Below are 24421 nucleotides of genomic sequence, written 5' to 3' on the forward strand. Positions count from 1 at the left end.
AGTTTGAAGGTAATTGTCATAGCAGACTTTTTTTAAAATTATGAATGTATAAAGGGAAAATTCAGAGGGTATGTCTTGCTCTGTAGGAATGAAGGCAGCCATTTCACAAGGTCAGGTTCAGCTCATAGCAGCGCTGGTGTTTGTGTTTTTACACAAACAGGGCACGTCTCACTCCAATTTGGGGCTATTAGGCCTGGTTCATCACCCAATTATCAACATAAAGCAGAGTCCTTAATCTCTGCTCCTGGTTGCCATGATTGTTACAGGGTGCGTGAGCTAAAGGTATCCTGGGAAGCAGGTCGGAAGAACGCTGGAGATGTTGTGCGTGGCCCAAGAAGAGAAATTTTGAGCTTTTTAATCAAATGTACACAAAAGAGCTCTGTATGCGGCAGTGGAAGGTGTTTGCTACGATGCAATTTAGAGGGGAGGAATAGAGAAAGCATGAGGGGGGACAATTGCAGTGCAAGGCACTTATAGAGAATAACATATTGCCATCAGGAAAAGATGACCTATGGCTGTTAAAAAGCCCAACAACCTCCTGTATGTCCTTATTTTATGACTGACATGGTTTAGGTAGGAGACTGAGTGTTACAGAGAGGGAATAGCCCCTGAAATCTTGTCTAGTGTCTGAAGGATATTATTAATAGTGTCCTTGAAAAGATCCTTCTTTTCAAGGACACTATTACCCAGCCTTCTGCAACCATAGAGTTTTTGGAAAAGGTAAAAGAGGAGCAAAAATACTGCAGTATGGGCTCATGTGAATGCCCTGGGAAGAAGAGGGGGTCCAACCACCTTCCCCCTGGGAACAAGAAGGGAACGACCATGATCCCCAATATTTTTCCTTGCCAAGGCAAAAAGAAAGAGTGAGCAGAATGACGAGTTAAGGACAAAAGTAGAAACAGCAGCAGTGATACATCTTTGAGTCTGTATAATTTCATTACGAGCAAGGCTTCATTTCTGTATGCATGAAAATATCCAGCTGCCCTCTCTTCTTCTGTACCCACCACTTTTTTGGTAAGAAACAAAGCCAGGAAGGGGCCAGACCGAGGCAGTGTGCCTCTGGCCCAGGTCAGTGCCTGCCTGTGGGGCTGGGACCTGTTTTCTGTCCTATATATGCGCTCCAATGTGTATTGCCCCTTGTCTTCAGAAAGCAATGACATTGGTGATTGATTTTCTGCAGTCCTCATCATCTCCTAATGCTGTAATTGCAGAAAATGTGGGTATCCTAAAGGATAAAACATATAAAATCCAACCTTAGTAATGGCACATTTAGTTAAAAACCTGCACACGTACTTTTAAACTCTTCTTTGTTTCGTTTTTGTTTTCGGAATGTGTTTGTACTCCTGAAAATGACAATGTGGGAGCCCATCTGCTTGTTAGGGATAAACAGTAAAATTGTAGATTATCTCCAGTAGATATTTATCAACATTGTGCAGACTTGTACATATACAAATCTGGATATCACATTTGAAATTAATTCAAATACGTTCATTTACTTTATTCTCCTTTAATCACTGCTACTGCTTTTTAAGTGTCTCTCTCTTGTGGAGGCTGTCTGGGGAATTGTGATTATTTCACAATGCATTAAGAAACTCTTCCTCCTGTATTAGCATGTATTTCAGTAGGGAAGACCAGATAATAAAAGAAATCAAATTGATGGACCAGGAACAAAGGAGATCGTGGGCTTGACAGTCAACCTGTAACCTCCACCAATAGTAGCTAGAAATGTTTCCTTGGAAACCAGGCTGAAAACCAAATTCTCTCATAGTAAATTTTCAATTTAACTGAAAAGCCAATTGTACGTGATATTAACTCTCCAAGTGTGCCATTGTGTATTTTAAATAGCAGTGAATAACCTGAAGTAGGTGCACATAAATGAGGGCATGTTTCTGTGTTTCTGTGAATCTCTACATTGTCTTTGATTCAAAGGTGAACATTTCCCCAGCGACAGTAGGAGAAAGCAAATAATTTAGACAGAAGTCACAACTTTTACACAGAAATAAATGCTGTTAAATTACCCTTTGTGGTGGACTGAATCAGTTGCAGTAGAAATGCATTCGTATGTAATTTCTCAAAATGAGATTTATGGCTAGTTTCCTTGTGAGGTTCCAAAAAGATATTTTAGAGAATGTGCTTGATTTATTATTTAGCATTATTTGGGGGGGGGGGTGGAGCTGAGCAACTATTGCAAGAGCAAGCAAATATGTTTGAAGCTAGAGGCCCCAATGGTGCGGCTAATCTGAAGCCTTGCTTATATCTGTAATAAAGTGCAAAGATTAACCTCCTGCTGAAAGGGGACATGAGAAAACAAGCTCCAGCAGTCCTAAGGCTTCGATTCCCTGCTGCTGTTTATAGCAGTGACATACATTTAGCGTAATCCAATTGAATGTCATCCATCCATTTACACAAAATGGGCAACACGAAAAGCTCTTGGAGAGGTGCTTTTGAGATCTGAGATTGTTTCCGTAAATGTTCTTCTTGTACCATTACACTCCTACTTCAGCGCTGATTTGGGATCTGTGCTGTATCAAACGAGAGCCGACACAGCTGCCTCTGTGTTGATCTGTGAATTGCAGAGAAGATTCCTTTGATCTTCTACCCTAGTTGCTATATACATACATTTATTTCATTTGCCAGTGTCTGCCTCAGTCACACATCAGTCACTCCTCGGTCCCTCTCAGATGCGTCGTCTGCAGGCAGTTTCCACCACTTCCCTTTTGTTTACGTGAAACCATGTGAAATGTGGCAATTTCCACATTTCCTGACTGTTAATTATGTTAATTCTGCAGGACATGTTAGGATTGCTGCCTCTAGACAGTTTTCCACCAGATAAATATTAGCTCCTGATTAGAGTGGGTCAAAACTGGGGGGGGGGGGGGGGCAGGAAGGCATGAAGAGCAAAGCAGTTATTTGTACCCGCTTTCTTTGTAAGCTTGGAGCTGGCAAGAGTGATCTACCCAGCCTGCTTGGAGGCAAGCAGAGGTATTCTCCAGTTAACGCCACCTTTAAATGTTTCCCCAAGGGCTGGTACTCTCTGGGGCTGGCATTACCCTGCCTCACCCATAAGCTTCCCCCTTCCTTCTCCCTGGGGGCCTGTGGTCTCCCCGCAGTCATAGAATCACAGAATCAATAAGGTTGGAGAAGACCTTTAAGATCATCAAGTCCAGCCATCAACCCAACACCACCATGTCCACAGTCTGACAGAAAAGCAATGAACAGCACATGGTACTTACAAAAAGAATAGATTCTTTCACAGGCCTGTAACCCAAGTTTGTTACTATTCACCTATTTTTTTTATTAAAAATTATTTCTTATGCTCCAGTTACAAAGAAATAATTTTTCTAATTCTCAAATGTCTCTGATGTATTTTGTTTTTAAACATAAGTTTGGTTTTGAGTTGGTGCCATAATTTTAATGTTAATTTGGCACTCAAATGGCAGCTCTCAGGAAAGAAGCACTTAGTTAAGAAAGGAGTATTGCCTCTTAAAGGGCTTTAAAATAGCTGTGTGTTCTCCTCTCAGTTCTTCCGCTGCTTAGTTATGTGACCTTGAGTAAGTCACTTCAAATGTATGTGTCTCTTTCCTTCCCTGAAAAATTATATGGCTCTGCTTTATAAAGAATTCACTGAAGAAAAAGGCTATGCAATAGTTAGGTATTAATGGAATATTTAATGAACAAAACTATTTGCAATCCAAAAGATATGTCTGGAGACCTTTAGTTACCCTTATGTCCTTTCTGCCTCAAATCTAATCTGGAAGGTTCAGGGGCATTTAATCAGCGTCATTCCCTGGCCACTCATATAACTTTGAGACCATCCTCTTTAAATTTGCTTTCCACGGGCCGTGTGCCTATGGAAACAGTGAGTTCCTTGGAATACACATGCTCTCTAGGAAAGCAATCAGCTTTGTATGCTTGGCTACAGATTGCTCATGTACTAATAGATGTCCAAATCCCTGGCATCAGGAGAACCAGCAGAACATGAAACCAGAGTGGCCAAAGACATCTATGCAAAAAAACCCCCAAAAAAACACCAAAATAAGATAAACTCAGTGTCTAGAAAATGGCACATTCAGTGAAAGTAAAAGCAAGTTCAATGCTGAAGAAGGAAAGGCTATGTCACTACAGAGTAACTAGATTTTAAAATTAATTGTGTATGTTGTTATTGAGGCAATGAAATGAGGCTTCAGGCTGTACTGAACATTTGCATGGATGAAAAATATATTACAAGTAAAATATATATAGAAAGATAGTGTTGTAACTTGAACACTTAATCCTTTCCTCCTTATAAACCACAATGAGACCTAACTGGGAGGATGTGAATTCCCACCTGCCTGATGCAGACTGCTTACATCTTTCTTTGAAACATCCCTTGTAGCTCTTGTCAGATGGGTGCTAAGTACAAATACACCTTAGGTGTGCTCCTGCACGGTAGTTCTTGTGCCTCTGGATAATTTCTCTGCCCACACCTTGTTCTGTGCTCCTGTCCTCTTGACAGGAGCTGCATTTAATCTATTTTCGGCGCTTGATTTCCCTTCTTTTCATGAGTTTTCACTCTAACAGCAAGGCCAGATGGATTTCGGCTCCAAAGGCGTAGCCGAGCCCGTGCCAGGGCTCCTGAGCTGCGACACTGGAAAGAAGAAGTGCCAAGAAACGCCATTTCTGTTCTGAAAACTTTAACATTTTGTTAAAAGATACTTGATTTTCCCTAGGGCCAGCAGCATACCTCCAGGGGGTTGGTTCAGCAGGTCACTTTAGGGACTGTGATAGGTAAAGTGGAAGGGAAGTGCTGTTTCTTCAATAAGTATCCCCGTTAATCTGAAAACAACAACTGGTTTTCTCACTCCTTCCTAGTTTGTTTTCTGTTGAAGGCATGGCATGTATTTACTCACTCACTCCTCCACGGCAATTTGTCTTCTCGCTTGAGTGACATAAGTGAAGGTGACAGCTACCCGGGGTGCCCTTGGTCCCGGTACTTGGTGAAGCATGAACGCGTAGCGCAGGCTGCAGTCTAGCTTCTCGTCTGTCGTCTACATCCCGCACTTTGGATGAGGCCCCCAAAATAAGGCCCACGCTATATTATTATTTGGCAGATGTCATGGTTTTGCTGTGAGATGATACCTTCATAATAGATCTATTAGCTCTTTCAGTTTAATCTGATTAAACTCTCCCGGACACTTACTGAGGTGAGGTAGATGAGTGAGTCAGAAAGATTAGGTGACTTCTGCATGATCACGAAACGGTCAGAGGCAGAGGAAGGCATTTGAAGGGCGTCACCCCTAACTCACACATAAACACACTCAACGGAATTAGGGCCCGGGCTGTGGAAGGGGAAGGAGGGCTGGCACATCGTTCACTTGTTCCCCATCCCCGCTCCCTGCACAGGCCTTGAGTGCTTGGCACTGTAGCAAGGGAGTGGGAATTGGCAATCAGTACAGAGCAGGGAGCTGAAGCTGGTAAATCCATATCTAAATCCCAAGTCAGTGTGTTAACCCCCGGGCCAGCTGCCCTCCCTAACTGAAGTGTGGATATTTTACTGCAGGGAAACCTTCAATATGAAGGTTTTAAAAGAATTCAAAAGAATAATATCTTTTCACATAAAAAAAATAAGAGCTACGTCCTCAGCTGAAATACGTGGTGTCAGTGGAGCTGTTCCCGTTTGCACTGACCGAACATTGACACGGGCTGTGTGACCAGGCTGTCTCATTATACCTGAAGGGGAAGACAATCAAATCACAGTGTTTCCTCTCCCAAATGTTTCTCAGGTGACTGACAAACAGAAGGTGGACAGATTTCCTCATTTGTTGCTTGTGATGATACCACCATGGCTTAGAGCATCATTTCTAGTATTAAATTCTGACTCGGAGGGAAGGGTGGACAGGTTCACTTACCCTCCAGAGTCAGTCCTGGAGTAATGGGTATTGCAAATAAGTGCTGTATAATAATTATGAACAAAGACATGAGTACTTGTGTTGTCTCCCTAGGGACTCGTGTCACCTAGCTTGTTATAGTCATTTCTTTCCTAATAGAAGAAACTTGTTGTAGGCGTAATTCTGCCATAGTGTGTAGGAGGGAAATCTTTGGGAACAGATGGTTCTTGGTGAACAGACTCTAGTGACTAAGACTGACTCTCAAAAAAGAATGAATCTATAAAGCTGATTTGCTGAAGAATAGAAATATGAAAGATAACCTTAATACAAACACAAAAATGAACTATGAAGTAAGGCTGCCTATTGTATATTTGAAAGTATTATTTCTCCCTGGTAAAGAAATTGCTTAATAGCTCTCTTATGGAAAGGATTCTCTGAGCTGTCTCTTTTTAAAATGCTGGTGTGTTTATAATTGAGCACAGGAGGGTAGAAAACCAGGCACTTGAAACTCAGAATGAAAGCAAAGAATTCTGCGCAAGCAGAAATTTTGCCTCTACAGATTAACATCTATCTCCTGGAACGTGGTGTAGGAAACCATTGAGAATTTCTGATGCAGGTCAACGTAAATCAAGTTTTTACATGGTATCTCCAAAGGTCTTGAGAGAAAAAACAGAGTGATAAACCATACCCGTGGGTTACCGGTAGGTACCTTTGAGCCATTGGTAGTGATTCAAATGTGATTGCCTTGCCTGGGCTGCCTTCCATGACCAGCAGCACAGACCTGTTCGCCAGGCAACTGCCCTGTTAGCTGGATCTCAAACGTGGGAGGAATTGAAGCAGCAGGAGCTTGTCTGTCTTGCTGCAGAGCAGTGGGAACCACAAAGGTGCAATAGTAATTGCTAGCCTGTAAGGCTAGAAATGGCCCTCTCTGCAGCTCCCCAGGGAGGTGGTGGTTTGCGTAAAGAAAAATTTCAGAAAACATCATCCTGTAGACCCACGAATACGGACAGTTAAAGTGGACAAATTCTTCAGTTAAGTTCATGTCAGTCCACTGGTGTTGATAAAAACATACTTATTCCATAAAAGCCATGGTTTAATTATCAGTGCTGATAATGACTTTCATCACCAATACAGAACGATTTCTGATACCAGTCGCTGAGTGGGTGGATTAAAGTGCCTCCCCATGAAAGAGATTTTCCCTTACAAAAGAAGTACCTAGTACTGTGGGCTATTTGCTCAGTCATGAGTAATCTCTTAAGAGCTCCTTGCCAGCCATTTGATACATTGGTGTTTCATTTTCAGGGTGTTCAACCATCTCACCAGCAGGGAATTAGATAAACAGCATCTCAATTTTACCAGTGCAAGAACTGAGAGCAGTTAAATAAGTGTCCCTTCTTACTTGGCAGTATTTTTTTAGGACTCATTTGATTGCCATATTGAGTGAAATGCAATTTTAGGTCTATTAGGCCTGCAGACCCAGCACAGCTCAGGGCAGATTATTTTAAAGTCCATCTCTACAGTGATTTTTTTAATTTAGAGCTGGCCACAATGTAGTGGGAAATTCTCAACTGGACGTATAAACCAGTTGTCCAAGATCATCTGCTGCTGCTACTAAATATGAAGCAGACAAGGCAGAGTTGCACTTGGGTTTAACAGAAGCAGTACTAAGCAGCCTGAGATTTAATTCTACTTCCTTTTGGCATTACAGTAAAAATGTCCATTTTTGAAATAAATTACTATATGTGCTCTGAACCATTTTAGCTGCAGTAACTGTTATTTAACTGCAGAGCTAAAGGCTGCCCATACAAAACATCCTGCAGTAACTTTTCAGAATTAGCATCTGGCCTGGTAAAATCATATCCAAACTGGCAAGGTCTTTTGAGCAACGTGCAAGGAAATGAGTATCTCCATGGCTGCAACCCCCAATGTAGATTAGCATCCCTTTGGAAGTGGGCTTTAATCTTGGAGAAGATCTGAGCTTCTTTTTCTGTAATCGCACATTGCTGATCTCCATACCTCATAGACCATGTATGGCTCCAGCATTGTCGGTGTCAATGTTCATTAGTTGTTATTTCTCTTGGTTCAGAGAGTGATGATCAGATACTATTATATAATTTCAGCCTCTTCAGGAGATGCTTTTAGGCATGTGGGAGGGAAGGAAACACAGTGTTTTGGGGAGTCATCTCTCCCAGTATAAAAGGGAAGAATATATTCTTGGTTTAATACGTTTTTACTCTCTCTGAATTAGATAAAACTGCAATGCTCTGAGTGTTGAATTGAGTAAATGATGGGGAGATAATAGCTGTGCTATTATCCCGGGAGAGAAGATGCCAAAACTGAATGCTTTTCATTTGAAAGGGATGAGCTGCCATAAAATGTTCAATGTAAGGAAAATTGCATGGACTAGGACTTTCCTTGTTCTTCCCTCAGAGCCCCACTAAGCTGGTGAGTTAAAAATTTCCATTAAAAATTTTGCTGCAAAAATGAGTCTGAAAATAGCATATCTCTGAAGTTAGAGGAATCCATACATAAGATACTTGGCCATTAGCCTGCATACTACTGGAGAATCCAAGACACAAGTTCACCATTAGGGCATGTGCCACCTCAGAGATCATTTTTCACAGCTATAGCACACAGTACTTCCATTTTCCTGCTTGGGCACCCCATGTATGTGCTCAGGGGATCACAAATTGCATGTGGCGCTTGGGGTTCCAAAGAGGTGGAAAGTAAGTGATATTGCACTACCAGAAAAAGGTACTGCAAAAGGAAAGCAGAGGGGAAGGCAGGGGACCAAGGCAGTATGAGAGTCCCTCCATCACAGTTAGGAGTTCAGTGGGGAAGATCTGTTCGTGCTGTCGTGGTTCCCTCGGGTTCACAGGGATGATATCGTGCAGGAATTCCAGAAACTCTTTAAGATTGTAATATACCAGTGGGCTTGCCATTTTCCTATGCAAATGTGAGAAATAAAAGTGTCGTGAGCTGAGCACAGAAACAGAGAACACAAAGATCAGTATTTTCTCATTCTAAGTGCTTTGTAGCCCATGAATTACAGGTGCCATTTGGTGGGAGGATGGAGACAGAGACTGGCTGGATGGGAGTCTGAGCATCCATCTGGAGGTGGCTGAAGGCTGCCCCTGTTGATTAATGGGTAGAGCAGGTTGGTGAGGCTGGTGAGCTAAGGGTGGTAGCAGTACGTTGCTTTATGAGTCCGACTCTCCCCTTCAGGTTGCAGGCTTGAGGCGTAACTGAATTAAGAGACTATGATGTTTTTAAATTAAGCAATATGCTACTAAGAGACTCATAAAACAATTAAGTGATAATTACTCTAAAAGCACACACAACTATAAAGCTATTAACTACCATTCTTAAGTCTTGTGAATCACACCCAACTACTACTGAATTACAATTCCATTTCCCTTCCCACTACTTAGAATTAGGATGCAAGTCTATCCCTCCTTTTTCCACTCTCGCACACCAAGTCTTTCAGACAAAGACGTGATGGAGGCTCCAGCGCGTTGTCCAATGGGGGTCACTCTGGCATCCTTGTGGGCTTGGACTCAAAGGTCAGCTTCATCACCATCTGTAGGTGTCCATACTACTACTGACAAAAAACCCTGTCCTCCTTTATTCTGTACCTGATTTTATATCTTATCTCCCAGTTTTCTATTTCTAGATGCATCTTTTCAGCACCCTTGCACCTCTCTTTATCCATCCAAACTCCTCTCAAATAAACAGTCTGTCCCCAGTTTCTTTTTTCCTGGTTTACCCCATTTCTGCTGCATCCATACCAAAGTTTGGTGTTTTTTTCAGTGCTGTTACTTGGGCAATCTTGACTTTGTATGGTATTACTTATTACCTGGGCACGGGTGACTTTGCAAGACTTTGCACCCCAAAACTCCCCTACCAGTATCCAGTTCATACTGGTATCACACTATTTACCATATATACTAAGACAAATCATTTTATTTTGGCCTTAACTCTTCTACCTAGATCCAATTAAGCACAAGCAGTTTCTTATCTTGTGCATAGTCTGCCTACCACAGCACCAGAGTAACACATTTCTCACAACCTGGTTTTCTGCTCATGCGGCCTTGTTGTCCTTGAACTCTTTTCATCACTTTCCTCATTCCCAGTAGAGGCCTTAGCTAGTTATGAGGCCTGGTGCTCCATCAGGACCTCCTGCTTGCACCTTACCACTCTGTAGGAGTATCTACAGAAAGTTGTATGCCCTAAAGGTGCTAACTTTATGGGCCATGTAATTTGGGGCAGATCTTTAAGCATTGGGTTTTTTTTTTTCACCCAGGGAATCTGGAAGATTGATGGGCTGCCCAGTACGGAAGAACAGGTGGAGACTTAATGTAGGGATGCGTTGTACTTCCGTCAGTTAAATATATAGTTAGGTTGTATAGCCTCATGGAAGTAGCCCTTTCCAGAACATTGTGTATTTCTTTATTTGTGAAACCACTATGTGGAATGAGAGCTGTATTGCAGTTCACGTAGTTGGTTGTGGTATGTTCTGCTTGTTTCTTCTCCACTCCTTCAGCCAGAGTTTTTCACTGGTAGATTAAAGCATTCAAGTAATTTATAACCTCGTAGGACTAGGCCCAAGGACACAGGCTCATTAACAGTAATCTCTACTGAGACAGGTGGGGAGAATTTTGTACCCAAACAACCTTTTCTTGTTCAACCTAGTTGAAAATGTTGCTCATTCTGGTGACACATGGGCAAGTGATTTGTTACACTTGAAGTACAATTAATCCAAGTGCTCATTTTCCTGCCTTGTATGAACTGAGTAGCATAAAACTAACCGGTGAAATCTAGATCCAGAAGCCAAGGGCAGAGCATACAGAAAACATGAATGCCATTTCAGCATATATGAGTTCTCCTCTTCGGTCTCCATTGGAAGGAGTATGAGCTGAAAAATACACTTGCAGAGAAAACTAACTTTTCTATTAATAGATGTACAGTATTTGGGGTATTTTGTGAGTGAGATGAAGACTTCATGTCAGTGCAAAAGGTGTCTTGAGTCACAGATCCTCTGATCAGAAAGTTTTAATAGTATGGCTTTAGCTGGAACAATTAATAGGAGTGCCAGAGATGGTAAGTCAGCTTTGTAATGATTGATTACCCTCTAACAAATCTCTGAGGGATGCCAGAGCAAGATAAAATCTGAGCCTGGCTTAAGGACACTTGGTATAGCTTTCCTGCTCCTCTTTACAATGTGTGTGTGTTTCCTTCCATACCAAAATATCTGGATTTCTCTAAAAAAAACCAGAGAGAAACTGCTACCTGACCACAAACAAAACTCACTCTTCTCTTTTAAAACCTTAAAGAGAAAAAGTCTTGCAGAGCATGTGAAAGATCAGCTGGCTTGTCTCTTACCGTTGGCCGTGTCAGAGCATTTGAGTCAGGTACAACTGCAGTGGCAGGGTAGCGAGACCATTTTCACATGCCGTAACTGAGCCATCTGTGGCAACGCTCTGATCTTCGTGCCGGGAAGTAAGCGACATCTCCTCTTGGGAGAGGTGATACTATCACAAGCTGATGTTAAATGGCCCTCCCAACAACAGGTATGCTTATTCTGAAACAAGACTACACCTCCTGCTTTATGAGACCCAAAGTAGTGGAAAATCCTTTTGTGAAGAACAGATTTTGTACTTTTTTTCCCTTTCCAATCAGATCTCCACTGATCATCCTTCACAAGGAGGATGTACGAAAGGGAGTACACATGCCAAAAGGCTGGTGTGGACTTCATGGGCCAAATTTGTCTTTTACTGACATCAGTATATTTTGATACAGTTCAGTGGGACTGCTTATTTTACTTATACCCATGCCAGGAAGAGGTGAATTTTAAGAATGTGGGAGGGCTACAGGGGTGGCTTCTGTGGGAAGTTGCTAGAAGCTTCCTCTGTGTCCAATAGAGCCAACGCCGGCTGGCTCTAAGGTGCACCCAAAGGTGGAAAAGGCCGAGTTCATCAGCAGTGGTGGTAGCACCTCTGCAGTAACATTTAAGAAGGGTGAAAAAAACCCTGTGCAATTGCATCTGGAGAGAAGAGTGAGAATACAAGAAAGAAACAGCCCTGCAGACACCCAGGTCAGGGCAGAAGGAGGGGCAGGAGGGGCTCCAGGCACCACAGCAGACATTCCCCGGCAGCCTGTGGTGAAGACCATGGTGAGGCCGGCTGTGCCCATGCAGCCATGGAGCTCCACGCTGGAGCAGATCTCCACCTGCAGCCCAGGGAGGACCCCACACCAGAGCAGGTCGATGTCCAAAGGAGGCTGTGACCCCGTGGGAATCCCAAGCTGGAGCAAGCTCCTGGCAGGACCTGTGGTCCCGTGGAGAGAGGAGCCCAGGCTGGAGCAGGGTTGCTGGCAGGACTTGTGACCCCATGGGGGACCCAGGCTGGAGCCGTCTGTCCCTGAAGGACAGCACCCCATGGAGGGACCCAGGCTGGAGCAGTTCATGAAGAACTGCAGCCCGTGGGAAGGACTCACGCTGGAGAAGTTCATGGAGGACTGTCTCCCATGGGAGGGACCCCACGCTGGAGCAGGGGCAGAGTGTGAGGAGTCCTCCCCCAGAGGAGGGAGGAGGAGCAGAGACAATGTGTGATGAACTGACCGCAACCTCCATTCCCCGTCTCCCTGCGCCACTTGTGGGGAGGAGGTGGAGAAAATCGGGAGTGAAGTTGATCCCGGGAAGAAGGGAGGGGTGGGGAGAAGGCGTTTTAAGATTTGGCTTTATTTCTCATTACCCTGCTCTGATTTGATTGGCAATAAATTAAATTAATTTCCCCAAGTCGAGACTGTTTTGCCCGTGACAGTAATTGGTTACTGATCTCTCCCTGCCCTTACCTCGACCCATGAGCCCTTCGTTTTATTTTCTCTCCTCTGTCCAGCTGAGGAGGGGAGTGATAGAGCAGCTTTGGTGTGCACCTGGCATCCAGCAAGAGTCAACCGACCTCATCTAAGCACTGTGAAAAGAGGTCTCAAATACAGAAAGCGGTCCATATTTTGTATAACATTTGAAGAGGTTGGATTCGGAAAGAAAGTCAGAGCTGTCGGGTTTGCATGTGAGCTTCTGCAACCATTTCTGAAGGGTTTCCATGGTTTCTTCTGAGAACTGGCCATAACTAGAGACATTAATTACAGCTGGTCTCCGGTAAGAGTGGTACTTGCAGAGACACACTGTTTTGTAAGTAGCCGGACACTATTTGGACAGATGGTTCTATCTTCTTAAAGAAGTTTTAAATTCCCTAAGCCGAAGGCTGCTTGGATGGAAATCAAGGATTACTTGTAACTCCCTTACTTCCTTGCTTGCTTGGAATAGTGACACTACAGAAAATCGGTTTATAATGGTTAAGTCATCCTTTCTTAGATGTTTTCTTAGAATCTCAACTGTTTTTTTCTTCACTGGACTTGGTCTCTTTTCACAAGTGCCTTCACTTCTTACAATGTCCCTGCTCTTCCTATTAGTCTCATAAATTGCATCATCTTCTGATCATCTCCCAGTAATTTTCCAGTTTGTTTACTTACTGTGTGTGCTGCATGGAGCCTTACTATGAGAATGTGATTATAGTTGAGTGACGGCAAGGGAAAGGAAACATATTTGACAGGCTGAGGTACCATTAATTGAATGTTTTTGAGAAGAATTTCAGGCACCGAGACTAGCTGGCATGAAATGGCTAGCATTCATGCCATTAAACTTTCCTTTCACCCAAAACGTCATGGCCACATGTGGGATATCTGTTGGGAAATGCCCCTGTCCCAGGCTAACTCTGCATTTGTGACCAGGAACTTGTTCATCTTTCTGGTAGTTGGTTCAGGCCAAAATTGTGCTAAGATCCTTCTAACAGTGGAACAATAGAGATGATTGAGTTCCAGTGCTCAAGGCATAACCTGCCACACTTTAATTTCCAGGTATAGATATGTCCACAGAATTCACTGGCTCCCTTGGGTGGTAGAGGTTCAGCACAAGGCTCTTACCATTTGCTGACTGCCTGCTCCTCACATCACAGAATCTTCTAGTGTGGTTTGTGCTAGAAGAGTGACTTGCTCCTCTACGGTACTCATTTCCTAGATGTTCAGCTCTCTATGCTTAAGTGCCATCTCACTACAATGTTTGTTTTTTTTTTTTAATTTGAGTAGCTTTTAATATTTGATGCATTTGTCCTGATTTGTTCAACTTCTGTTGTGTGTGACATCAAAGGATTTTTACCTCCCTTACACTTTTCATCAAGGTGAACTTTGGTGCCCACATTACCTGTGATCCTCTTCATGACGGCATTCTCTCCTTTATGCCTCAGGAAGAGGTCTGGGATCTTAAATAAGTGAGTATGGAAGTGCAGGACATCCACCCTAGGTTGCCACAACTGCTGCAGTCATTCCTTTGGAAGAGCTCTTTGGCATGGCCAAGTTCAGAGCGGAGTACCTCAAGACTTTCCCAGATGTACTTACAGGGGTTGTAGGGCCCAGATGCATCCACAGAGTTGTCATTGAAACAAAATTTTGGATTGCATACCAGCACTGTGTAATGTACAGGTTATGTGCTAGCTGAGGATCTGTGTGACAGGCAGTGTGCCTGGTTATCCTCTCTGGAAACAGCACTGTAGCAGGAGAGGAAGTGCCCTCAGGGTCTGGCTGAGATAAGGTCGCCTGAATGTCTCTAGTCATGGGCATCCCTCAGTGACTTTTCGGCAGAGCTCCGTTTTCACTAAAAAGTGACACTGAGTTGCTGCATGGTCTAACATATGAAGACACCACCAGGCAGACCTCAAGACTTCTGTGGAGCTCAACCAGTTCCAGCCATCAGAGGATATGATCATTTGTATAAACAAGGACTGCTATGCAGAGCTGACACTGATTGTGTTGTGCCGAGTCAGCTGTTTTGCAGCTGGCGGAGGATGCCATCATGCTGTATTAAGTCTGTGATGGCCACCTCTTTTTCATGTCATTCAGTCCTGTGAAGCTTCGCAGCTGAGAACGACTCTTCTGCAGCCAGGACTGCATCTCACTTAATTGCAGGGCGGCACTGTGTCTTCTTTCCTTTTGTGTGATCTAATGAGCCAGGCATACCTGGTCAGCCAGATGTGTAGTTGTGGGCAGCTCTGTCTGGCCTTCTTTCCCTACTAAGGCTCCATGTGAAAGGGAGTCTTACCTTACACTTACTAGCTGCTGCCTACATCCCACTTCCCCACTCCATACCATCTGCATGTCTATACACATGAAACTTTTATTTTCGGAGGGGAGGAACCTCGGAGGTCTGCACCTGTGATATATAATGTGTTTTAATGCACCTATAAGTGCGAATGCATTAGAGATCACACTGTCTAGCTGCTACGTACACCAATCTCCACAGACTCCTAAAAATCAACTTGATTTTTTTTTAGATACTTTCAAATGGGAAACTAATTTTTGTTCATTTCTTTAAATGTCTTTAAAGTTTTTCATGCTCATTTATTTAAATGTCTCCAAGAAGTAGGCATCCATGTTTGGCACAGCCTTTAGTCCTGGCTGGTTAACCTTTGGGGATTCAGCAAACACTCACGAAGTTCCCTGGTGCCCAAGCAAATCTGGCAGTTAAACATCAAATCTGCAATTAAGGCAGTGGATATGGAAAAACAGATTCGGATCCTGTGTCTGGATAACTCTATACTTATTAACATTACCAAGTACATAGAGTGATTACCTAAGTAATCGGTAGGGAATTCTGCATGGCAGGAACTGAGGAAGGGGAGATGGACGGGACTCTGGTTAGAGCCAAGTGCTCCTGCCGTCCTTTGGCAACTGACTCCCCTTGCACCTATACCCACAATGGGGCATAGCTATGGAGGAGGGATGAGAAGGAAAATAGTTCTGGAAAATGCATGGGAAGCTATGTTAAATGGTTCCTTGTAAGGAAAAGCTCCAAGTGTTACCATCCCTCTTCCCTGCACTCTCTTCCCGTTTTAAATGTCAAGCATACCATCAAATGCTGATAGTGATATTCAAGTACCACACAGGGGCACAAGAAACATCTGTGATGAACGTAAAAAAGCTCCATATTGTGTCTGTGACTTGTCCACCCACCTATATGATGGTACTACAGACCACAGAAAGCTTTTCCATGTCTGTCAAGTTTCTAATGCTCCTGTCTACAACGCCTGGCTCTGAAAGAGCTCCTTTTACTGTTCCAGATTAACTGACGCATAATCTGAGTATTCTTGCTAGAAAGCATCGGGCTTTGTCAGCAGCCAATTTTCAAGGAAACTGGCCTTTTGAAACCACATCCCAAGTAGCTGGCTATACATATTAGCCTTAGCTGACCTATAGTGAAATTTGCTGTCTGTCATCTCTTTGTAGAAGACTACTTCTGTAGTCTTTATCTTTAAATAATCATGTTTTGTTTTGTTTACTAGATGTTGGTCAGGGGTACTGTATTTCCACTACATTAGCTCTACTCAGGGGAAAGTAATAGCTCTAGACTGAAGCATAAGCCATTTGTTTTCCTATAACGAGGAACGCTCTGCTGCATGCTTTCTAACTGATTAGATGAATTATGCTTTATTTGCCTTGAGAAGAACCATGCTTAAAAGCAACTTTCTGAAGAGGACATGAGGCAAGAGAGCGCACAAGGGAGAAAAAGGGTCTATGCCCATTAATGCTGCCTGAGCTGCGTTTTCTTAACTGAGCAATCCTGATGCTTATTGGTGGAAATGTACCAGGCTAAAAATTAATTGCAGGCTAATTACTTTATGTCAAGAAGCTGCCCAATTATTTCTCAGATTAGCTACATTGACAGTTCTAAAAGTAGCTATGTACCTTCCTTCCAAGACCGTACTGGAGGATTTCGTCAGTGGCTAACACAAGCTCTTTCATAAGAATAAAACTGTGGAGATCAGTTTTTTCTTAAAGAGCTGTTTTCATTACTTTGGTACCTTCAGTAGTTTAGATCTGTGGTGGTCACTCAGATCCATCTACGATATTGGCATTGAAATCACAGAGGGATGGATATATGTGCCAGGGTGTTACTTTGTGTATCTATATACAGGCTGTTCCCTAGCATTTATACACCAACACTCTGTTCAGAAGAGGGACTTTTAAAAATTATTCCACACACCCAATGAACACCTTATTTTTTAAAGGAATTGTTGCCACGATGTTTAACCCCTTGGCCTGCCTGTGTCTTGCTTAAAATAAATTATATTTCCTTCCCATTTCTTTATCTGAAAGGATGGAAGCTTTTTGCCTTTTTTTTTTTTTTTAAATTAAACTCTCTCAACCTTTATCTTCTCAGTAGTTCCTCATATATGAGATGTATTTTGTGGAAATTCTCTGATTCTTCTCCATTTTAAATGTTCTCATACAGTAATGCCTGGAAATGTGCATACTATAATGTAAGTTACCATCTTTTGCTAATACTCCTAGAGAAGCCTAATATCCCAGGGCCTGTTACCCACACCTGGCCCCACTGCGCACCAGAGAAGACCATTTTGTATTGGTCTTACACAAAAAAAAAAAAAAAAAGCTGGCAACATCTGGTTAAAATAGTGTCGTTTGGATGCCTCGATTGATCGTTGGTTTTGTATCACAGGAGGAAAAGAGGTTACCTTTCTAGGTCACACTTAAAAAACTGATGCTTTCTGGGTCAGTCACGAAAGCGTTTGGCCCTGCGCTGGTAGAGGGAGAGCCGTGAGCACTATTGCTGAAGAGGCAACTTGTTGCAGAAAGGAGCCATAGCGAGTTACAGACTCCGCTGATGATGTGATGAAGAGGAGTAGCCCACCTTCACCAACAGCTTGCGTTGCTGGGACATGTTTATTCAGCACTTTGGAAGATGAACCCTTCACATCAGGGAAGAGCACAGGAAATAGTGCTAGATAACCTCACCAAGCAAACAGGAGAACTGCTTTCTCTCCTACCTACATTTCTCAGTGAAGTGCCATCCTGCATGGTGCCTGTTACAGTAAGTTGTTTTTTTGGGGGGGTGAGGACTGATATGTCCAAAAAAAGAAGGACTACCCAGGCCTCTTTGAAAGGCAGTTATAAGACACAGGTTTTACCAAACTCATGCAGGTTCCTTTTTAAAGCAGACTATGGCTTAGGCTCTCTACTTTTCATTATTTTGTATTTGCTTCACTGAAAATGTCTCCTGAGGAAGAAGCGAAGCCTTTGGCATTTTACATTGTTCAGTGGTTCCTTTATTTTTCAGCTGCGTTGTTCCAGAGATGTGCAATTTGCCATTTCTTTGAGGTTTTTGTGTCTTTGTGGTATGGAAAAATTTCTGATTGAAAGATTGATGGGCAGAAATCTCTCTGAACTACTACATGCTTTAAGGCAAGAGCAGAGAACACAGAGAGTTACGGATGTCCTTTGGGAAGGGAGGTCAAAGCTTAAGTGGGCAAGAATGGGGAAAGAGGTGCCCATCAAACACGCTCAAATATAATGTTGGGAGAAATTCTAGTAGTCCTGTTTTCATAATAATCACTTGACAATGTAAATTTAAATCACAGAGGTTAGATTATTATTTTAAGTGGGAATCACCTGATTATAACATAAGGAAAAAATCAGCAAATTTCAGAGTGTAATTCTTACCTCTGTTGAGGGACAGAGCAGCCTATGCAGAACTTGAATCCTATTCTGAGGATTAAAATGAGAATAGCAGCTGTTAGGTTCATTTATTCTGTTTTGGTGAAGGCAGCAGTGTTGCCCCTGGAATGCATTAGGATGCTCAAAAAGACACTGAGAGCAGGATACGTTATTACTGATTTCCCTCAGTTTAATTAATATCGGACACAGTTGATCAACTTTGAATCAAACATCTTTCCTTTCTCTTCACTATAATTCTGTGGTAATTAATATATCACTTCTGGAGTATTGCTGACTTGGCCAGTGTTTCCATATGGTTCCAACAGTACAGCACGCTAGCCCACTTCCATCTATTAAATATATTTTGTATTGGCTGAGGGCTTCTAAAGAGAAGAGATAGAAAAATCCTTAGGCCTCATGCAGTTATTGGGGATTTATTATATATGCTCTGGGTGAGTTAATCAGAATTTAGAGATTCAATTATTGTTTACCTCCAGACTAAGCATCATCTTTATGTTAAGCACTCCTTGAGCTATAGAAACAGTATAGAATAAGCTGCATTTGTTTTTCTTTAAATCTTCTTGCACTTTCTTGTAAAGCACTGACAAGTCTGAAATCTTCAGATGCCATAGAAGAGGCAGCAGACTTTGATTAAACAGCTGCTCCTGTTATCGGATTTAATGGTGACGATGAACTGAATGTTCTTGTGATCCAGAAGGTTTCCAAAGCAGTATGCTGATTTATGAGCTGGCATTTAGAAAATACCTTCATCCTTCAGAGGTATGCAGTGAAACGTTGGAGAGGGTGAAAAACTGCAGCTGTTGAGTGGCATGTGGTAGTAGGCAATACCTAGCAGTAGGCAGAAAAACTGAAGAGGATATTATCTGCAGTGGGAACGTCAGGAGAAGATGGCATGTAGGCAGACTATGACTGTCCAAATTTGAGCAAGGCTGGCACCGCAGAAATACTACTCTTCTTTTTATATGCCAAGACTGAAATGGAGAAAGGGTTGATTCATTCTTTCTCTGCCTTTGCATTATTTATGCCCAAGTAAAACAAGTAGAAAATAACTTTCATTGGGTGGAGTTTTACACTCCCTTTGCAATAGAACAAACAAATGCAGAATTGTTCCTAAAACTCTTACAAGATAGCTTTGGTCTTACATGGGTTGTCTGAGAAACCTTTCCATTTTGTGTCTCATCAGGGTTTGCTCATGTGCGACCTCTCATGAGATGATGCATATTTGGACAGCCAGTCTAGCACTCTCTCGTTAGAAGACAAGCTTTTTACAGACATTAATGCTGCTAGTACCTGGTTCTGAACATAAGTCATTGGGAACTGAGTTCCTACAGTCCAGCTGGCTCGCACCAACATCTTTGTCTATGATTAGCTTTCTCAGTCCAGAAATCTATTATCTGGCCTAGACTACATTGCTGAAATATGCATGCAGTTGGGTGCACCTGAGGGAACTAAAATGTCGTTATCATGTCCTAACTTCTGTTAACTTGCTCAAGTTTCAGGTTTATGAAGGATGTGCAGCTGTGTGTTAAACACATGAAGACAAGTACACAAGGGGCTGCATGGTGGGGAAGGCTGATGATTTTCTTGTATCTTCTTTACCCCTAAGAACATCGAGGTTTATCTAGATTTGGTTGTCAGATAAGCAGAAAGATGGTAATCCCTTAGTCAAATGGAACTATTGCTATTAGTATCAATTTAATCTTTCATATGTATTTTTCTTTTAGTATGTTTGATTTAAGTCACACAATTTCCACTCTACATAAGCACTGGGCAAAAGCAATCTCTAGGAAAACAAGAGACCATGGTAGTACAAACTCGGTGTTACTGGTGAATAAGCTACAGAGTAGAGGGAACACCCCAAAACCACAGAGCTACTGAGAAGCCAACTGGCCCATCCTCCTGCCCAAGGCAGGTTCAGCTATTCCCTGCCTTTCCTGGCAATGCTTATCTAGACAGTTCTTATATGCATCCAAAGGCAGTGGCCCACGTCATCCACCAGCAATCTGTCCCAGTACTTAGGCGTTCCTGTCAGTAGGCTATCTACCTTTGAAGTGTGGTTATCCTTTGAAATCTAGATTATACCTCTTCAGATCACACAGCCTCTCTATTCTATTTATTCTTTCTACTACCCTTCTTGTTGTTACTCTGCCCCCAAAAGGGAGGAGCTTTTTGGACTTAACTGTTGCTATTATTTCAGTTGAAGTTGCTCAAATACAATAATGCTGGCCGGCAATACAAAATGCTTAGAACAGATGCTTCTAAAATGTAAGATCATTTTTTCAAATCCTATTCCAGCAAACTCACATAGTGTTTTGAAATTCAGGCTTCATCTTATTTGCCTATGACATTTACCAAATAAAAGGTCTTCAAGGAGAACCTGCAGTAGCCATCTGCTTTCATGGCACAAGCAGAACTGCACCCAGACCTGTTATACTGTAGTCAGTGACTCTGAGCTACTCACAGAGTAAAAATGGGAACTGGGGAAACTGCTGTTTCCACAGAGGCACTTTTCAAGTGATGACAGTATTGATCTCCTTCTCATTTCAGGAGGTTTGTGCACAGTTGTCTTGGTGTTCAGAATACCTGCTGTCTCAGATCTTGGGCAGAGCAGGGTGCCAGATGCTGGTTTTGGACAAGTCATCAGGCAGAACAGTATACAGAAATGTACGGATCTTTTTAGTGGACAGATGCACAGTCTTGTCATTCTGCAGAAGACTGGGCAGAAAACATGTATTGGAAAGAGCTATGGATCATAGTCGTAGAAAAAAAGGGCTGGAAGACAGGTTGAGAGGCCAACTAGCTGCACACTTATAGAGTCATGCAAAATTGCTGGTGGCAGTCAGCAGCCTTAGCTGAGGTTCCCCATCTTTCCATCCCAAAGGCAGCTCCCCACAGGACTCATCTGACATGAACAAAGAGTGACAGTCAGCAAGGAGCAGCAAAGGAAGAGGAGGAGCCAGAATGTGCCCTGCTGCCCTCCTCTCCTCAAGTCCTTTGTTAGAACCATGAAGAAAGTTGCTTGACTCTAATGCTTCACAGGCTTTCCCAGTCCCTACTCTGCCCTCGTCCTCTTTAGCTTCTATTGTAGTCCCACAGGCAGCCCTAGAGGTCAAATAGCAAGTGGTCACAGGAGATGTGGCGATACAGGAATTTCGGTGGCTGTCCCAGGAAGAGTGCTGCAGAGAAGATTCATTCATCTCTTCAGGGCAATGCATTACCTCCTAGATTTTTGTTCTGTTTCCCCTGTGATGTTTTCCCATGGCGGGGAACAAGTGAAATAACTATTTTATCATTTCACCTGTGTCATTCCTCTGAAAGAACCAGGCACTCTCTTTTGTGCCAATATCATTGATTGATGTAATCAGACTGGCTACTAATCAAAGTGATCTCAGTAGCCTAATTCTATACCTGATCTCTCTCTGTTTGTACTTCAAGGTCTTTGACAGGGTCCGAGAAGATTGCCCTAATTTCCACGAGAAGATTAAGCCTATTAATGCTGAACTCACTCAGCCCAAGCTGGCTATCAGTGCTGAAGATGAGGAGGAGCTTCTGACCCGGGTCAATATTGTCTTCCACTGTGCAGCAACAGTTCGCTTTGATGAACCACTGAAGTATGTCCTGCTTTCTGTATTTGCTAAGCGTGACTCAGAATGCACAACAAGCCCAAAAGGTGCCGCTCAGCGCATCTCTTGTATAGCTGCGGTTATAATTCTCCATTTGCGTTTTCATGCTACACGTGGTTCTGCACTGAATGTGTAATGTAAATGCTCTGAAAACGCCATGTGTGTATGCATGTCAAAAGTGAAATATCTTGGCAGATTTCCATGTGAACAGAAGGAACTACTGCAAGCTTGGGTTGTAATAGAGTAAGGGAGTTAATTATGACCTAAAATTGGGTTAGGCATAAAGGGTGTTTTGGGTCAAGAGGGAGATGTTTTGGCAGAACTAGCTGGAAACAGCTTGAAGTGAAACTACGTTGTCTCTAAAGCTAGTATTAACGGACTTTCTTTGTCACTGAGTAACTGAAGAGGGAAATGTGATGTTGTTTAAGAAAATAACCTATCACAAGCTTTAAAATACCCAACACTCAGTATAATTAACTGTTTAAAATAAATGCTCGATTTCTGAAGGAGCTCCCTGTCCAGGCATCCTTTCCATTAAGAAAGAACAGCAGAAATAAGCCACTAAACGAAGATGAGATGGATAAGTGCTGCTGTGCAAATCATAAAGGTCATCAAACTGAGGTGGATGATCTGGATTGCCAGTTCTTTACAGTATTTTGAAAAACACTAAAGCTGTGAGAGTAGAAAACACAATTATTAATATCAGTCTTCATTTGCTCATACGTAGGCTAAATAGATATCCACTGTGTCCACCACAAATAATTGCTTTCTGCAATAACTGATTAGAGAACACACCAGAAAGGAAGCAGCTCTTGATTTAATCTTGAGCCATATGTAGAACCTGGCTCAAAGTAGCAAAGCACTGCACTGCATTAATAGCCATAAGTGTTCTTAAATCGATACACGAATGAACATGCTATAAAAATACACTACAGTGACATGTAACATCAAAGGGAAACTACATTTTTAATAGGGAGGATAGCTAAAGAGAAGTTAAAAGAAAAAGTTAAAATGGTCATCTGCCTGCAGGCAGTGTAGAAACTATTTAAAGGCTGATTGCATGTGATCTGTCAAAACCTCTCTTAACAGAACAGGGAAAGTCTGGTATGATTAAATGGCAAAATACAAGAAGTTGTTAAAATCAAATTATTCCTGCATGAATAATAAAATATATCATACAGGTAAAATTTCTAGCAAGTTAAATGTTAAAGCACAATATTGCTGCTCAAATAGGAATTTTGAGCAGGAACTTGCTAACGACCCCCCCAAAAAAGACTATTTTTTAAACACGGCAGAAGTCCAAAGCCTACCACAGAATAGGTAGAGCTGAAAGATAAGGGAGGTGCAAAAGCAGTGCTATCAAGATAATAGAAAAGCAGCAACAGGGAAACTAAATTAATTATTGGCACCAACATGCAGTACATCTAGGGAATTCTCCAGATGGAACTCTTGAGGGCAGAAATCTGAGAAACTGTGCTATATTGAAATATTAGTAGATGCAGCTTTAATACAAATAGAAAAACTAAAGAGTTACAAATCACCACGGTTAGATGATATTCCCCTAGAAGGCTAAAGGAACTCTGAACGTCTCACCAGAAATCCGTGCTGGGTCTGTATTCTGAGTGCGATTCTGTTCACCCCATCTCAGAAGGGATACAATCAAATAGAAATGTACACGTGAGAGTAACTTTCATATGAAGGGTAGCTAAAGTATTCATCCTGCTAGAAGGGCAGGAGGAAATAGAAATCTATAGAAAACACTATTCTTTAATAGCAATGTGCTAAAAAAATTCAGTGTCTCTGGCTTTAGATATAGTGTTCCAAACATTAATCATACTCTTAGCTTCTGTTTTCATTCACCTGGACTATTTACAATTTCTCTTCAATGTTGATAGAATTAATTTCTTTAGGGTACACTGTACTTGACAGCATTATTCATAAGTTTGTACGTGTTGTTGAAAGCTTCTACTCCTGGGCTGAACAGATTGCATATTCCTCAGCCTTATCCCTTCTGTACAGGAAAGTGTCTTTCTTCCAGTACAAAGCATGCAAAAGAGTTGAACATCTGTTCATTGAGATCCATTGCAGGTAGTCTCTAGGACAACTAGCTATGCTGGGTGCTTCAAGGTCATCCTTGCTAATCAGGACTCTTTTTCCCTTACGCTTATCAGTCCTCTTCTCCATTCCTTCAGAATTTAAGCTGTTCTCGCTAATTGTGTCTTCTTTCAGTATGAATCTGTTTTTCTGGGCCCAAGGACACTTTGCTGCTTACGGGAACCATGTGTTCATCTGGTTTAGCAGTGGTCCCTTAAGGACAAAGTTGAATGGGGACCACAGGAACCATAA

The 24421-nt window shown here is 42.3% G+C and overlaps 1 protein-coding gene across 1 annotated transcript in view; it reads left to right on the plus strand.

The window, feature by feature from the left end:
• Nucleotides 1-24421, plus strand: part of FAR2 (fatty acyl-CoA reductase 2) — a gene marked incomplete at both ends in the record, with an annotated part of 81572 nt that overhangs the window by 25837 nt on the left and 31314 nt on the right. Inside the window, one exon of the mRNA XM_082009394.1 lies at nt 21888-22063. Within this exon, the coding sequence (XP_081865520.1) occupies nt 21888-22063 (176 nt within the window). The remainder of the gene's footprint in view (nt 1-21887; nt 22064-24421) is intronic.

Source organism: Phaethon aethereus (genome assembly GCF_964289735.1).
Source record: "Phaethon aethereus genome assembly, chromosome: 1".
NCBI lineage: Eukaryota > Metazoa > Chordata > Aves > Phaethontiformes > Phaethontidae > Phaethon > Phaethon aethereus.